Source organism: Aotus nancymaae, unplaced genomic scaffold, assembly GCF_030222135.1.
Source record: "Aotus nancymaae isolate 86718 unplaced genomic scaffold, 86718_ANA_hifiasm-v0.15.2.pri h1tg000057l, whole genome shotgun sequence".
Taxonomy (NCBI): domain Eukaryota; kingdom Metazoa; phylum Chordata; class Mammalia; order Primates; family Aotidae; genus Aotus; species Aotus nancymaae.
In genome coordinates this window covers 72,444,552-72,461,905 of record NW_026988471.1, presented here as the reverse complement: position 1 = coordinate 72,461,905, position 17,354 = coordinate 72,444,552, and the positions used below count along the sequence as shown (strand labels likewise).

General features: G+C 47.0%; 1 protein-coding gene across 6 annotated transcripts in view; it reads left to right on the top strand.

Moving 5' to 3' along the window:
• Positions 1–1,114: 1,114 nt before the first annotated feature.
• The window catches only part of SFXN5 (sideroflexin 5), a 128,089-nt gene continuing 111,849 nt past the window's right edge, over positions 1,115–17,354 (top strand). For 4 of the 6 annotated variants that reach the window (XM_012475662.2, XM_064364238.1, XM_021670736.2 and 1 more), the window contains exons 1-2: positions 1,429–1,569; positions 14,586–14,654. In XM_012475662.2, the coding sequence (XP_012331085.1) occupies positions 1,468–1,569; positions 14,586–14,654 (171 nt within the window). In that variant the 5' untranslated portion in view covers positions 1,429–1,467. Of the gene's footprint in view, positions 1,171–1,428; positions 1,570–1,846; positions 2,694–14,585; positions 14,655–17,354 lie in introns of those variants that run through there. The other 2 variants (XM_064364237.1, XM_021670733.2) reach the window with 2 other exon arrangements.

Here is a 17,354-nt window from a genome sequence, read left to right as displayed (position 1 = left end):
GATACCCACATTTATTGGGCACTTAAGATGGGCCCATTTATTGGTAATACAGAGAGTAAGAAATAGATTCCTATTCTCAAGTTGCATGGTCTAACGGGGGAATGGAAGACAGAAATCTAAGATACAAATTGTTCTTCATAGCTAGCTAGAATCTCCCTCCAGCTTTATGAAAAGTGTTTCTTGTGGTTCAACTACTAGAGGATGAAAAACTTTGCTACAGCTCATGCAGTGTCCAGAAACACTGACAGACATGAGCCAACTCTGCACGTCACCATGAGACTGAGACCCAAAGTAGGGTTCCCTAGAGTCAAGACCAAATATTTCTACTGTCATCTTGGGTAAAACAGGCAGCTCCCCAACTCCCCCAGCCTGGGCCACTGATCAGGTAATTCAGCTGGGAATATTCAGTTAATCCATTCTGCAACTGTGTGTGTTTATTATCCATGCTGGTGCTTACTCCACAATCTGTAGTACTCCCCCTTACCTAACGCCCTCCCCACCCACCAGTCCCAAGTTCTCCTGCCCAGGAATTAGGCCCAGGAGGGATCTTCCTTGGTTTGCCAGAGAAGGTGAAGGTTGCCAAGGCCCTTAAGTCCCCACTGATGAACTCACAGCCAACACATATTTGAGTCTGTACTGTGAGCTCTCTTATGTCTGGTTCTGAAGATTTAAGTGAATTATAAAATCACAGTCCCTGCCCTGTGAACCTTACAGTAAGAAAGACTGTCTAAAACAGTAAGTAATCGTGAATGCAAGCGATAAGTGCTGGGCGCCACGGAACCTGTATGGGATTTTGTGGAAGCAGTGATGGACTGGGAAATGCAATGTTTAGGCTGAAGCCAGAAAGACAGGCAGCATCAGGCGAAGATTTAGTCTTCTGGGTACAGAATGTTTAGGGGTCGGAGGGGGAGGGGCAGGTCCCAGTATGCTCCAGGAACTGAGTGTTAGGGCAGCCGGAGAGCACAGGCGAGTAGGCAGGGTGGCGACGGAGGAAACTATGAGAAGGTTCCGCAGTGCAACTCCCTGCAGAAAGCCTTCTGAGGTTAACCCTACTCCGCCTGGAGTCTTTGCCCATCTGGTCTCAGGTCGGGCCCGCTCGAATGGGACTCTACTGGGCTGCCTGGCCTCGGGAGCGACGGCCACGGCAGCAACTTTAACTTCTGGGTGCAGGTAAGCAGCGAGGGGTGACCCGTGGTCCCCTGTGGGGATCTAAGCGTAGACAGGAACACCATTTGTGGGCTGCCGACCTTGTACCTTGCAACGCGGGCGGCGCGCACCGAGACCTCTCCGTTCCGCCGCAACTCCGCAGTCTAAGGTTTTAAGCGCCATGACGCGAAAAACTACACTCCCCACAACCCCTTGCGCATCTCTCGCTGCGGTTGCTTAAGGCCAATCGGGAGAGGAAGCTGTGGCGGGGGCCGAGGAGGGACATTTTAAAAGGGCCGGAGATTGCGGGCGTCAGTGGCCATGGCGGATACAGCGACTACAGCACCGGTAGCGGCAGCTAGTGCCGCTAGCGCGTCGAGCGATGCACCTCCTTTCCAACTGGGCAAACCTCGCTTCCAGCAGGTGAGGACCGGGCTGTGGTCTGCGGGCCTCGGGTGGCAGAGACAGGGCCAGCAAACTCCCCTCCAAAGTCCCCTTCAGCCCGAGGGTCTCCCACCCGCGGCCGGCGGAGCCTGCAGCTAGCGCCTGGGGGGACCTCGGCCACAGCCACCCCGTTCCCATTGGTCAGCGGGGCGGGCTCGGACTTCCACTGTGGCTTCCCATTGGCTCTTGGCGCCGTCATTCCCCGGCTGCCCGCGCCCTCTAGCCTTTCCCGCCCGCGGCGCCCTGTGATTGGCCGCCGCCGGCTGCGGTCAGGGTCCCGAGCGCCCCGCTCCGAGCGGCTGCTCAGGGTCTCTCCCGGCTGTGCAGCTGCCCGCCCGGAGCGTAAAGTTCTAGTCCGGCCCTGGATGCGAAGTTGGCGTGGCCGGGATGCCTTCTAACTTTTTTCTCCGGTGGGGACTGACGTTCCTTTCGAGCTGCTGGCGGAGCCGCCGGGCAGCATCGCGCCCCGCGGTCATCCCCCAGCCCTGGCCCCCAAGCCGGGCCCGGCGCGCGCGGCGGGTTTGGGGGCGAGTGCCGAGGCGAGAGGCGGCCCGGCGACCCCCGTGCCCGCGCCCCCTCGCGGGCTGAGGATTCGCTGACGCAGCTAGCCGGCCGCTGCCCTGCGGGGATGCAGCCCGGGCGTGCGGGGGAAACGCTGTGTCATCCCCTGAGACCGCCCTCCCTTCGAGGGGCTCGGGAGCCCCCCCCACCTCTCCTTCGCTGCGTCCTCTGCAGAGGTCTCCCGCGCCTGGGCCCTCGCACCGCAGGGCACTGGCTCTAGGCAGACCCGCTTGTGATCTTCGGGACACGGCGACAGGGGTTCTTTCCTTCCGGGACCCCCTCTGGGTCGTCGCCGACTCGGTCCTGGTCTGCGGAGGCGCGGGTGGAACGCCGAGCCCGGGCTTCTAGCTGGGCCCGGAGCCGGAGAGGGGCCGCTCCCGCGCCCCAGACTCTCCGGCTGGCTAGCCTCCCACACCGAGGAGACGGAGTTTATTAGGAAACGGACAGAGAGACCGCTGAAGTGAACCGGGGATTGCTAGGGGTGGGCGGCAGCCGAAGCGGCCAGAAAAGAACTTTGCAGGAAGAAAGGAAATTGTGCAAAGGTCGGTGCGGTGGATTTTTTTTTTTTTTTTTTTTTTTTCCAAATCGTGGTGGTTGAAGGGGGACAGGTTCCAGCAAAAGGGGGCCTCGAGCTTCGCTGATAATTAGGGAACTTGGCTCCTGAGCCGTCTGAAAAAAATGTCCCCAGTGTTTCTTAACAGGACTTTAATTCCTTTTAAAAGTAGGCCATCTCAGCATGTAGGTATCCAAGGCGAGACTGGCATTTTCCTTCCAGCGTAGGAGGCCATCTAGGGTGAGATTATTGGGGTGCACACCTCTTCGCCAGCATACGTCTTTGGCCACCCTGAGTGGGATCCTCATAGCTCTGCATACAGTCTGTCCTGTGGTCCTCTAAATGTTTGCTGTGTGATGACTTGGTTTCCTCAATCCCCCTGCAGGCCTCTTGCCAGAAGGAGTTGAACTTGTCCTTCTCTGCCTCTGTCTTACCCTGATAGAGGCAGGTTAGGCTGAACTTGCCCTTCTCTGCCTCTGTCTTACCCTGATAGAGGCAGGTTAGGCATATAGTAATGTGCCGAGTAAAAGATTTGTGAGTTTTTTTTCTCTCCAGGTGTCTATCTGTATGTGGCACTTGGGACATTAAGTTACCCAAAAGACATTTATCAAATATGTCTTAGTGGCTTAGATGACTGAGCCCTTTGTTGTGAGCACTGCTCTAGAGCTATAGATAAATATTTTGAGGTTATTGTTCCTGCAACCATTGCGGTACTTCTTTTTGGCACCGCTCTTGAAGGTAGTAAAAGTATTTGTTTTATCCACTTTTGAAGCTCCCTTCTCCATCATAGTGACCTGCATAAAGCACATTACATGTGATTCATCAATGTTAAGCATCTTCTCTTTCTTCCACACCTGCTCCTCCTGCGTGGCTCCCTGGCTTGCAAGCAGCCCAACTTGCCACCCAATCAATGCAGTCAGAAACCTGGGAGCCTCCTGTGTTCTTTCCTTCTCCCTCACCCTCTAAATGGAACCAGAGACCCAGTGATCTTACCTCTTACACAGCTCTCAAGTCTACCCATCTCTACTGCCAGAATCCTGGACCAAGCTCTCATCGTCTGTTTCCTGGGCCACTGACTGCAGTAGCCTCGCAGCAGGTCTTCCTGCTTCCATTCTGGCCCTCTTCCAGCGCCTCCTCCTTCTGCAAGGCTGTGTCCCAACAATGCAGATCTGATCAAGGGACTCCCCACCCCCTTGCACCTTTAAATACCCTCCAATGGCTTCCCCTGGTTCTGAGATAAAGACCTCACTTCTGAAGGGGCCCTGAAAGTGTGCATGGCCCACCCCTCTGACTAATTCTTCCTTAAATCACACCATCCACCCACCCACCCACACCTTGCACCCTCCCTCACATCACACTGGCTGCTTTTCAGCCTCTGAACCCACCATGTTTCCTCCCACCACTGGGCCGTCTGCTTGGAACATCACCTCTTCCTCTGTCCTAACTCTTGTTCCCACTCTTTATCCCTGGTGTATCCATGAAGTATCACTTTCTTGGAGAAGCCTCCTGCCACTCCCAGATTGAATTTTTGACTGTTCCCTTACTGCAAAGCACCTATCTCAGTGTATACATTGATTTGTGATGATTATTTCCTTGCCGTTTGTGTCTCCCTTTCAACTGTGGACTTTGTGGAAGTGAGGGCTGTGTCTGCCTTCACTCCATGTTGCCTCTCCCAAAGCTCAGCACAGTGCCTGGCAGTTAAGAGGTGCTTAATGAAAATTTGTTGTATACCTGAATATCTTGGAGACAGTTAGGGCTTTGCAGACTTGAATTAAATTGACTTGTAAGATTGTGATTGGGGAGGTGGGCCAACTTTTTTCCAAATTCTCCCTTAGGGATCTTATAAAATTACAGCCAAGTGGGGGCATGTTTGACAGTGTAAGATTCATCAGTGCTGAGACACCCCAGAGTTGGAGTGTCTCTAAGGAGGTGAGTCTAAAGACACAAAGGTCGGCCACATATGTACTGGGTTGACAAGCTCTTTTAGGGCCCATCCTACATCTCTCTGTCCTGCCCTGGCATGTAATAGTTGTGTAATATGTGCTCATAGTACCTTGGGCTGGCCTGACACAAGCCTACTTCAAGGTGGTTGATAATCCAGGGTTCATTCCCAGCACCCATGCCAGGGACATGACTCTTGTTCCCCAACTAATCTCACCACTTTCTGCAGGATTTGGCACCAAGGTCTTTCCTTATTCCCTGGAGTCACTCCAGAACTCTTCTTTACTTCCTCAAGGGTCTCCCTGTGCAAATGGACAGGGGGAGGAAGAGGGTGGAGGGTGTGGAGGATCAGAGGGTGAAGAAAGATGATGAGTGTTGGTCTGTGACCATCTTTCTCCCCATAAGATGGTGATGATAGCCAAGCATCATTCCATCCTTTTTGTGTATTGTCTTATTCAATTTTCACAACAACCCTGTGAGGCAGATGTAATGATCTTCATTTTATGGGTAATAAAACTGCAGCACACAAACAGATTAAGTAACTTCCCAGTCAGTCTGGCTCCAGAGTTCATATTTGTTTATTTATTTGTTGTCAACTTTTTATTATGGAAGTTAACAAACATATAAATCTGGAGACAGTTGTCAGTGAACCCTTATGCACCCATCATCCAGTTTCAGCAGTTGCCAACTTAAAGCCAACTTTGTTTCATCTATACACCCAACCCCCACAACTCATATTAATGAACTATTCTGAAGCAAAGCCCAAACATCCCATCATTTCATTGAACCTATTAGTAGGTGTCTCTTAAAAAATAAAGACTCTTTAGTTAGCTTTTTGAAAATGAACTTTTTTACTTTGGAATAATTTTAGACTTACAGAAGTCAAAAGACAATAGAGAATTAATTCCTGCCTAGCCCTCATCCATTGTCCTCTATTATCGTCTTGCATTGCCACAATACATTTTTCAAAACTAAGAAACTAACACTGGTACGTTATCATTAACTACACTCCAGACTTCGTTGAATTTTACTGTTTTTTTACACGAATGCCTCCTTTCTGTCCCAGCATCCCATCCAGGAACATGTTACATTTAGTTACCCTGTCTCTTTAGCCTCCTCTGGTCTGTGACAGTCATAGTACCTGGGAGTTTTTCTCAGACTTTGCTTGTTTTTGATGACCTTGACAATTTTGGAAGGTTTTTTTGTAGAGTGTCCCTCAACTTGAGTTTGCCTACTGTCTTTCTTTTGGGTAGACTGGAGTTATGGTTTTCTTTTGTTTTCTTTTGTTTTGTTTTGAGACTGGAGTCTTGCTCTGTTGCCCAGACTGGAGTGCAGTGGTGCGATCTCGGCTCAGTGCAACTTCTGTCTCCCAGGTCCAGGTGATTCTCTTGCCTCAGTCTGCCGAGTAGCTGGGATTACAGGCATGAGCCATTACACCTAGCTAATTCTTGTGTTTTTAGTAGAGACAGGGTTTCACCATGTTGGCTAGGATGGTTTCAATCTCGTGATCCACCCGCCTTGGTCTCCCAGAGTGCTGGGATTACAGGCGTGAGCCACTGCACCTGGCCTCAGAGTTATGGGTTTTAGGGGAAGTATATCACAGAGGTGAAGTGCTCTCTTTATCATATGATATTGGGGGTTTTTTGATTCGTTTAACATAACCACACCCTTAAAACCTAAAATCATTATTTCTTTTTTCTCTTTTTTAGAGACAGGGTTTCTGTCTGTCACCCAAACTAGAGTACAGTAGAACAGTAGGGCTCAAGCAATCCTCTGGCCTCAACCTCTGGGTTAGCCACCATGCACAGCCATATTTATATATATATTTTTGTAGAGACAGGTGTCTTGCTATTTTTCCCAGGCTGGTATCAAACTCCTGACCTCTAATGATTCTTCTGCTTCAGCCTCCCAAAATGATGGGATTTATAGGCATGTAAATAAGCCACTGTGTCTGGCCCATTAATTCTTAATATCATCAAGTAGCCAGTCACTATTTATATTTCCTTGATCATCACATTATTTGTAGTTGGTTTGTTTGAATCAGGATCCCATAAGCCCCACATATGATTACCTTTGAGTATTTCTCTTTTGTATCTTTTATTTATTTTTTTGGAGACAGAGTCTCTATCACCCAGGCAGGAGTACAGTGGTGTGATGTCAGCTCACTGTAACCTCCGCCTCCGGGATTCAATTGATCCTCCTGCCTTAGCCTCCTGAGTTGCTGGGATTACAGGTGTATGCCACCCCACCCAGCTAATTTTTGAATTTTTAGTAGAGATGGGGTTTCGCCATGTTGGCCAGGCTGGTCTCAAACTTCTGACCTCAGGTGATCCACTTGCCTCCACCTCCCAAAGTTCTGAGATTACAGGCATGAGCCACTGCACCTGGCCTTTTTTGTATCTTTTAATCTGTTAGTTTTGTCTTCCTCTTTTCTCTTTATATTTGTTGAAGAAATGGTTGTTTGTCCCTGTAGAATTCCCTCCTTCTCAGTGTAGCTAATGGCATCTCTGTGATAGTGGTTAGCATGTTCCTTTGTTCCTTGTGCATTTAACTACTACTCCAAGTGCCTAGTCAAAGGGAGGAGATGACAACACAGCACCCAGGGAACCTCTGAGAGCTACTTTGCTTCTTTTCCTCTTCCTTTTCTGCTCATTTCCTCTCCTGAACTCACTGTTTGCCCTTCTGGCCCAGACACCATGTTTACCAAGTTGGGGCCTCCGGACAGGAAACAAACACACATACTTTCTTCCATTTGTGTTTCAGTCCATTTATAAATTGTTGTCCAGGGCCAGGCGCAGTGTCTCATGCTTGTAATCCCAGCACTTTGGCACTTTGGGAGGCTAAGGTGGGCAAATCACTTGATGCCAGGAGTTTGAGACCAGCCTGGCCAACATGGTGAAACCCCATCTCTACTAAAAATACAAAAAATTAGCTGGGCGTGGTGGCAGACACCTGTAATCCCAGCTACTCAGGAGACTGATGCAGAATTGCTTGGACATGAGAGGCGGAGGTTGCAGTGAGCTGAGATCGTACCATTGCACTCCAGCCTGGGCAACAAGAGCAAAATTCCATCTCAAAAAAAAAAAAAAGATTTGTTGTCCAGGTGCAGTGGCTCATGCCTATAATCCCAGCATTTTGGGAGGCCAACACAGGAGGATTGCTTGAGGCTAGGAACTTGAGACCATCCTGGACAATATAGTGAGACCCCATGTCTACAAAAATTTTGAAAACCAACTGAGCATGGTAGCATGCCCTTGTAGTCCCAGCTACTTGGGAGGCTGGGGCAGGAGGATCCCTTGAACCCAGAAGTCTGAAGCTGGAGTGAGCTATGATCACACAGCTGCACTTCAGCTGGGCAACAGAATGAGACCCTGTCTCAAAATAAGAAAGAAGGAAAGAAGTTTTTTTAACAACTTCCGGCAAGGTGTGGTGGCTCATGCTTGTAATCCCAGCACTTTGAGAGGCGGAGATGGGCAGATCACTTGATTCCAGAAGTTTGAGACAAGCCCAGGCAACATAGTGAAACCCTGTCTCTACAAAAAATATAAAAATTAGCCCTGTGTGGTGACACACAGGAGTAGCCTGTAGTCCCAGCTACTCCAAAGGCTGAGGTGGGAGAATCACCTGAGTCCAGAAAGTAGTGGTTGCAATGAGCTGTGTCATGCCACTGCACTCCAGCCTGAGTGACAAAGTGAGACTGTGTCTCAAAAGCAAAAATTCCTTGCTCCTTTGGAAGTCTCATTTATCTGCTGAGATGACTGGGGGTATGAGTGTGCTGGGGATCAAGGCCTAGGTGAGCAGAGCAGGCTGGTTCCACAGGGCTGCCTCTGGGGCATGGAGAGCTTGCTTGCTGGGCAGAAAAATGCTTTCTTCACTTCAAGGTTGGAAGGTTTGTGTGGGCTGAGAGTTGGGAGGCAAGGGGGAAATTTCTCTTAGTTTGCTTGAAATAAAGTTCTAAAATCACAGTACCCTGCAGGTAGTTATGTATTTTAATCATTTTCTTCCTATAGCCGAGACAGTGAGTTTTTTCTAGTGCTGCTCTTGGGCTGGTTTGTGCAGTGAAGAGGGGTCATCATTTCCAGGAGTCACACTGGGCAAGTTTTAAAATAGACACTGATGCCTGGAGGCCACCCCCAGAGCAATAGAATCAGAATCTGTGGGTGTATGGCCTGGTTTTTGAAGTACCCAGGTAGTTCAAGGTGCAGCTGATTCAGGACTACTGGGCTGGCGCAGCCTTTCTGCTTTGGGTTGTAGGTTCAGTGAGTATATTATTCTTAATCCTGAAGAGCAGTAATTTGGAGGTCTGGTGTGTGTAGTTGGGGGGCAGTGTCAGCCTCTGGGATATTTGTCCTCAGCTGCTGCTCTCAAGGCCTGGTCTCCCTGGGGGTCTGCAGATGGGAGAGAGCTGGCTGGTGGAGGTGGGAAGGCAGCTGCTGCTGCAGGCCCCAGGCTCCTGCTGAGAATTAGCTGACTCACCTTTCTTGTGAAGGGAAAGAGAAGGAATCACTTGGCTGACTCATTCTTCCTGCAAAGAAAAAGGGGAGGAAAATCATCCACTGATTGTGTGATTGGGTAAAGATGGGAGCTGAATTTGGGAGGGAGGCTCTACATTTTAGATGATTGAGAAAATGAAAATGAACTGTGACTGAGAAAGTAAAAACCTTCCTTGCCATTCATCTGGCAGGGAGGACAGACACAGCCAGCTGCAAAGAAACAGTGTTTCTCACAAGAGCTATAAAGTATGGGAACAACCTTCTTCCAGTAACCACCTCTTTCATACTCCTGTCTCACTCTGTAAGGTCCTAGACTGCCAGGAACTTTGCTGTTTAAATCATATCATTAGGAATGAACCGTCCACCTCTTGATTGGCAGGTCTAAGTCACTCTGCCTCAGAGAATCGACCCATAGCTGCAAATAAGGGGTTCCTGGTCATAACATTTCTCATTACTTTTAACTTTATAGTTTTTAAGGAAACAAGACTATGAGTCATTGGTCCAGATCTATGTTGACTCCTTTCCACACAGTCTTGCTTTCCTTGGAGCCTGTTGAAGCACTGCTTCATTTAAATTTTACTCTACTTTCCTTAAATCAAATTCTATGCTAAATATTTTTTTCTTTGTTTGTCAAGGCACCCCATAATTCCTCTGTTGTGTGCCCTTCTTAGTTGAGTGAGTCAGTAAATCTGACTTTGTCAGACTATAGGTTTGTTGTCTCTATAGTGGGTAGATGGGTGGGTCTTAGGCCAATCTGTGCCTGACATTTCCAACTCAGAATCTCTTTCTTGAATCTCAGTCCAAGTGTTTGCTGAAAAATTACATCTGGAAGGCCCTTTAAATATCTCAGACTAATATAATCAATACAGAGTTTTTATCTTCCTCCCGCTTAATCTGTATGCTTCTTGCTGTCCCTATTCTGGTTAACAAACATTCATGTCTCACTAGAAAGCTAGGCATCATCTGTGGATGCTCTTCCTCATTTCCCTACAGTCAGTCAGCCTTGCTACCTCCAGGACTTAGCACAGTGCTGGGCACACAGTGGGCCCCCTTGGTACTGGGTTGAATGGTGAATGAATGAAGAGACCACAGGAGTCTGGTGCAGCTTCTGATCCTAAGCTTCATGCCTTCATCCTCTTGCATTTACCCTCCTCTGTTAGGTAAACTCATCCACCCTGTGGTCCCAGCTCCACTGGGATACCTCCTTGACTCACACTAGGAAGACATAAGAAGAACTCTGTGTGTCCCCAGTACACTTTGTGATGCTTCATTTAAGCTCTGATCGGTGTTTTGTAGTTACTTATTTATTTGTTTATAGTTATTAGTCTGTCTTGATGGGCTCTGAGCTCTTTGAAGCCTTGTTCATTTGGTATCCCCTGAGCCTAGCTCATTAGGAGTTTCTCGATGTCTGTGGACCAAAATGCTTTATCTGGGAGTCTCCCCCGTTAGCTGTGGTTGAAAGTGACACAAGAAGGCTGGCAGGGCTGGGGGCTGGATGAAGACTGTGCCAACTGCAGGACAAGTCAGAGGCTGAAGTTTCTGCCGGACCATCTTCAAGAAGTTGCTTTGCTCAGGCCATTCTCCTTGCAGGTTCTCTCGTCTGCCCCTGGTCATCCTCTTCCCTCCTTGGACCACTGGCCGCCATACTGCTATCCTTTCCTAATCCTGTCCTCCCTTCAAAGCCCAGCCCACCTCTACCACACCCAGAAGCCTTGAGGCCATTGGCTGCTCATCAGCCCACTCATGCATTCCTGTGGCAGGAGACACTTCTTTTCAGATATGTAAGGAGACTTGGAACCAGGGAGGATAAGGAAGGAACATTCAATAGCCCATGTCCTTCAGGAGCTCATAATCAAGTGTAATACTTAAAATATCAGTTCATATTTTACTTTATTTATTTATTTTTCTTTTTTGAGACAGAGTCTCACTCTGTTGCCCAGACTGGAGTGCAATGGTATGGTCTCGGCTCACTGGAACCTCTGCCTCCTGGGTTCAAATAATTCTCCTGCCTCGGCCTCTTGAGTAGCTGGGACTACAGGTGCCCACCAACATGCCCGGCTAGTTTTTGTGTTTTTCTTTTAGTAGAGACAGGGTTTTATCATATTGGTCAGGCTGGTTTCAAACTCCTGACCTCAAGTGATCCACCCATCTCAGCCTCCGAAAGTGCTGGGATTACAGGTGTGAGCCACCATGCCCAGCCTTTACTTTATTTTATATTATTTTTGGAGACAGGCACTTGCTCTGTCACCCAGGCTGGAATGCAGTGGCATGATCCTGGCTCACTGCAGCCTCGAACTTCTGGGCTGAAGTGGTCCTCATACCTCAGCCTCCTAAGTAGCTGGGACTACTTACCACTATGCCTGGCTAATTTTTAAAATTTTTTTGTAGATAATGGGGTCTCACTGTGTTGCCCAGGCTGATCTCAAACTCCTGGGCTCAAGTGATACTATCATTCAGCCTCCCAAGTAGCTGGGATTATAGGAGCAAGCCTCTGTGACCAGCTTGCATTTTGCTCTAAATATATATTTTTAAATATAGTATCATTTCTGTGTATTATGTATAATATTGATTTTTTTATTTCAAAAGCAATTTACAGACTTGGAAATATAAATCGTATATAAGCCTATTACCCAGAGGCAATCTCTGTTAGTATTTTAGTGTATTTTCATTTAGCTTTTTTGAAAATACAATTTTTGCCTTTTTATTTTGGAATACTTTCAGTCTTACAGAAACGTTGCAAGAAGTAAAAGGAAAACTTCCTATACCCTTTGCCTAGACAACCAATTTTTAGCATCTTATCACATTTCCTTTATTATTCTCTTTGTCTACAGGTAATCATAAAGTCTAGACACGTAGCAAATATACATGATATCATCAGGACATCTTTAATCTGTAAATAAATGAAATTATAGTACCTACATGTCCAGATTTTATGGCTGCTCTGTATTTTTGCATGTTATTTTTCTTCAACTATTTACGAATAGGCTGTATTCATTCATTTCCTAATACATCAGCTATATCTCCTTTTTTTTTTTTTTTTTTTTTGAGACGGAGTCTTGCTTTGTTGCCCAGACTGGAGTGCGGTGGTGTGATCTTGGCTCACTGCAACCTCCACCTCCCAGGTTCAAGTGATTCTCTTGCCTCAGCCTCCCAAGTAGCTGGGATTACAGGTATGTGCCACTGCAGCTGGCTAAATTTTGTATTTTTAGTGGAGAAGGGGTTTCACCCTGTTGGCAAGGCTGGTCTCGAACCCCTGACCTCAGGTGATCTGCCCGCCTTGGCCTCCCAAAGTGCTGGAATTACAGGCGTGAGCCACCGTGCTTGGTCTAGCATGTATTTCTTAAGAATAAGGACATTCTCTTATATAACCACAATGTAGTAAGTACATTCAGGAGATTTAACATGGATACAACACTTTTATTAAGCTATGGCCCGTATTCCACTTTTGTCACTTTTCTTAGTAATGCTCTTGAAATCATTCCCCACTCTAATCCAGGATCCAGTCCTGAGTCACACAATGCATCTAGTTCTCTCTTTAGTTTCTTTAATGTGGAACTGTCTCATTCTCAGTCTTTCTTTGTCTTTATGACATTGACGTATTTGAAGAGCAAAACCAATTAATTTATGGAATGTCCCTCAATTTGGGTTTGTTTTGTTTTCTCATGATTAGATTCAGTCCCTTTGGAATATTATGTGAGTGATGCTGTGAACTTCTCAGATTATCGCATTTGGAAGAACACGCTGTGCCACCTACCCTTCATTGATCCTTTTAACATGTCCCCATCATTTTTGGGGGGTAAGACTTCATTACTTTCTGGTGCAACAAAATGTACCAGTTTCATCTTGTACCCTCCCTTCTCCAGCCTTCAAATCAGCTCCTTTCGTAAAGAACCCTGGTCCCTCTTAGTGGACCAGGATCTAGATGTCATTTGGTCTTTTTGCTTTTCACTTAGTATCTGTCTAGCTCTGTTTATCTGCTTGTTTATTGAGTTGGAATCACACTGCTTATATGCATTTCATAAAATTATGAGCATTATTCCATGTCATAAATGTTTGAAAACATAGTTTTAAAGGCTGCATAGTATTTGGTTTTATGAATGGGCCATCATTTATTTAACCATCCACCTTTGTAAATAATACAGCAGCGAACATCTTGGTGTATCCACCTGACCACATCTTTGAACATCTTGGATTGTTTCCTTAGACAACCTTCTTAAGGGTGAAATTTTGCCAGGAGAGCATTGTGAGCCTCCCCTATGTATGTCTTAAATGGGGAAATGGTCCAGGCTGTCTGGATTATAAGAGGTTAGAGAGGCAGCTGTTTCTGTTAGGAATGGATTGAAGCTTGATCTGGTTTGTTACAGACAGCACCTGGAAAGTGGTGGCATTAGGGGTTAGAGGTTGCTTCATGCAGGGGTGCCATGGTGGAAGAGAAATGGAAGTGGGATAAGAACTCTTGTGTTGGGGGACTTTGAGATGACCTGGAGCCTATTGCATGGTCTTTATTGGGAAGGGAAAGGAACAGGAATTGACTGCAGAGTCTCGTGTCCTACTAAATAAGGGGAGAGAATGTGGAGGCTTCTGTTTTCTCCACTCTGCAAAGGATGGTGCTTGGAGAGTTGTGGGGCTCCAGGGAGGAATTTGGGGCAGAGCCCAGAGTGTAGTGAGGCATGAACGCCCAGCGATTGCAGCTTCCCCTTCATCCCTGAGCTTGGCACCCTCCATCTTCCCCTTGAGCTCGGCTTTGCCCAGCTGGCTTAGTCCCCGGGACAGAAGGCCCAGCAGCCCCGTTGCTTGGTTTCCTTTCATTGTGCTCTAATGCCTGTGGCCACACTTAGCACAAAGCCCTCCTTTTCCATGGCCCTTGCTCTGGGGCAAGGTTGAGGGAGCTGCTCCTTGTCCTGCACCTCAGCAGCTACAGGGCTATGGGTGAAGGATGACCTGAGGGTTGTGAGCTTGGTGCTTTCAGGCTTGAGCTGCGCTTGGGGACCTCTCCCTGGGGGCAGAGCTGGATCTTGGGGAGGAACCCTGTGGGGGGAAGGTAGGACACTGTATCACTTGAGGTCCTCAGCAAGGAAGGGGGTCTGGGGACCAGGCCTCACCTTCAGCCTGCGTGTCCAGGGATGCTTGGGAGCTTCTAAAGGGCTCAGAATAGATCTCAGGGCATTGGGAGAGAAGGGGGAAAATGGGAGGCACCTGGACGAGCAGATGGGCCTGTCCCTGAGTATCTCAGTGGTCTCTCTGAGTTGACTTTGGAAAACTGTCAACCCTAGGAAAGCTGTCTTCAGATTTTTGAGGCCTCATTGGCATTTATTACCCACATGGGGAGTTCTGGGGACTGGGGGACCCCAATCATAAAGGAGAGCTGTGGGTGGGGTTCCTCAGTGTCTGGAGTAGGGTGTACAGCAACTGATCCTTTTACTCTTCTCTCTCATCCCCTTCCTCAGACATCCTTCTATGGCCGCTTCAGGCACTTCTTGGATATCATCGACCCTCGCACACTCTTTGTCACTGAGGTAAGTCATGGCTGTCACCCTCAGTGGCCCTTTGGCCTTTGTACCTTGTCATTTCAGAATATGTGGGTCATTAAGGGGCCAGGGAGGGTGAGGATGGGGGAGTGAAGAGAATAGGGGAGGTGGGAGGTGAGAGGAAGGTAACAAATTCTCTCTACCTGTAACTATCTATGTATCTATGTGTCTGTCTGCCTCTGTCTGAGTTCATACATTGTGCTGTATGCTTTTCACATAATGTCATTTGGGTCTCTCAACACCCCTTCAAGATAGATATTATTGTTATTATTTAAAACTTTAATGAAATTATTGTCAAGTACCTAAATTATTTGCTCATTAGAAAAGTTCCTGTAGTACAAATATGTTTAAGTAGAAAAAAAAGTATCCTTTAATCATCCACCCTACTTAGTTCTGTTTTCTCATAGATAACAGCTGTTAATGGCTTTTAACATCAAGTTATTAAGATATAATTTACCTTTCCTAGGTGTGCAGTTCTTTGAGTTTTGACAGTCATATTCAGTCATGTATCCACCATCACAGTTGAATTAGTCTGGTCTCAAACTGCTATAAAGACATACCTGAGACTGGGTAATTAATAAAGGAAAGTGGTTAAATTGTCTCACAGTTCCTCATGGCTGGGGAGGCCTCAGGAAATGATCATGGTGGAAGAGGAAGTAGGCACCTTCTTCACAAGGTGGCAGGAGAGAGAGGAATGGAGGAGGAACTTCCGAGCACTTATAAAACCAGCAGATCTCATGAGAACTCACTATCACGAGAAGAGCATGGGGGAAACCACTCCCGTGATTCGGTCACCTCCCACCACGTCCCTCCCTCAACATGTGGGGATTCTGGGGTTTACAGTTTGAGATGAGATTTGGGTGGGGACACAGAACCAAACCATATGGACAATCAAGATGTGAAGCATTTTCATCACTCTAACGTGTTCCCTCATACCAGTTTATAATCAATTCCTCCCTGTCTCCGCCCCTTGTCAGCCAATCATCTGCTTTCTGTTTCTATTGTTTTGCTGTTTCCAGAATGTCTTATAAGTGGAATCCTACAGTATGCAGCCTTTTGTGTCTGGCTTCTTTCCCTTAACATAATGCTTTTGAGGCTGGGTGCAATGGCTCACACCTATAATGGAGGATTGCTGGAGTTCAGTAGTTCAAGACCAACCTGGGCAACATAGTGAGATCTGTCTCTACAAAAATTTAAAAAATTAGCCCAGTGTGGTGCATGCTTGTAGTCCCAGCTACTTGGGAGGCTCAGGTGGGAGGATTCCTTGAGCTTGAGAGATTGAGGCTGCAGTGAACCATGATTGTGGCGCTGTACTCCAGCCTGAGTAACAGAGCGAGACGCTGTCTTTTAAAAAAAATGCTTTTGGGATTCATTTGTGTCATTGCACGTATTAGTAATTAATCCCTTCTTCTGCTGAGTAAAGTGTCCCATTGAAAGGATGTTCCAGAATTTGTTTATCCATTTGCTTATTGATAAACACCTGGGTTCTTTCCAGTTTTTTGGCTATTATGAATAAAACTACTATGAACATTCTTTGTGTGGATATATGCTTTCATTTCTCTTGAAGGAATAAGAATGGGATTGCTGGATCCTATGATAAGTATGGTAAATATATGTTTAACTTTTTCAGAAACCGCCAAACTATTGTTCAAAGGGCTGTACATTTTACATTTCCATGAGCAATGCATGGGAGTTTCAGTTGCTCCACTTCCTCACCAACACTTGCTATTGTCACATTTAAAACTCTTTTTTTATTCAACCATTCTAAGAAGTATGTCTTGACAGACTTTTTATATGTATTTACAAATGTGTGTAGGAATACATGTACATATAAAATATTGGTTTTTTTTTTTTTTTCAGACAGGGTCTTGTTTTGTCGCCCAGGCTGGAGTGCAGTGGCGCATTCTCAGCTCATTGCAACCTCTACTTCCCAGATTCAAGCAATTCTCGTGTTTCAGCCTCCTGAGTAGCTGGGATTACAGGCGTACACCACCATGCCTGGCTAATTTTTTGTATTTTCACTAGAGACTGGGTTTTGCCATGTTGGCCAGGCTTGTCTCAAACTCCTTTTCTCAAGAAATCCACCTCAGCCTCCCAAATTGCTGGGAAAATAGGTGTGAGCCACCGTGCCCAGCCTAAAATGTCAAATATTTATTAAGTACTATAAACAAGGCAATTTGTAAGCATTTTACATGCATTAGCTTATCAGATTAACTCAAAGCAGCCCTAAGATGTCGATGCTATTGTAAGTTCCATTTTACACATGAAGAAACAGACAGACTAGAAGTTAAGCCTCATGCATATGGTGTTGGCAAGTGATGGAGCCAGGGTATGAACCCAGGTACACTGGTCTCCAGACCCTTATTCTCACCCCATTTGCATTCCTGTTCAAATAACTTGAGTTTAGGGAACTTGACCAAGATGACACGGCAGAAGGCCTGAGTATTGGTCCTGGCCCCAACGTGGGCAGCACTTCACTGCACATCTTCTCTGTACTGACGTTGGCTTACATGCTTTAAGCCCTGGAGTTGACCAGTTCTGGGAGAGAAAAGTCATGATAGAAGGGAGCACAAGGCTTGCTGGGCACCTGGGCCTAGAACCAGGCCCTGTCGTGTTTAGGGGAGCAGCTCAGTAACATGAAATGTGGGAATTACCCTGGCATGTGGTTTCCTACTGCATCTCAGAAGG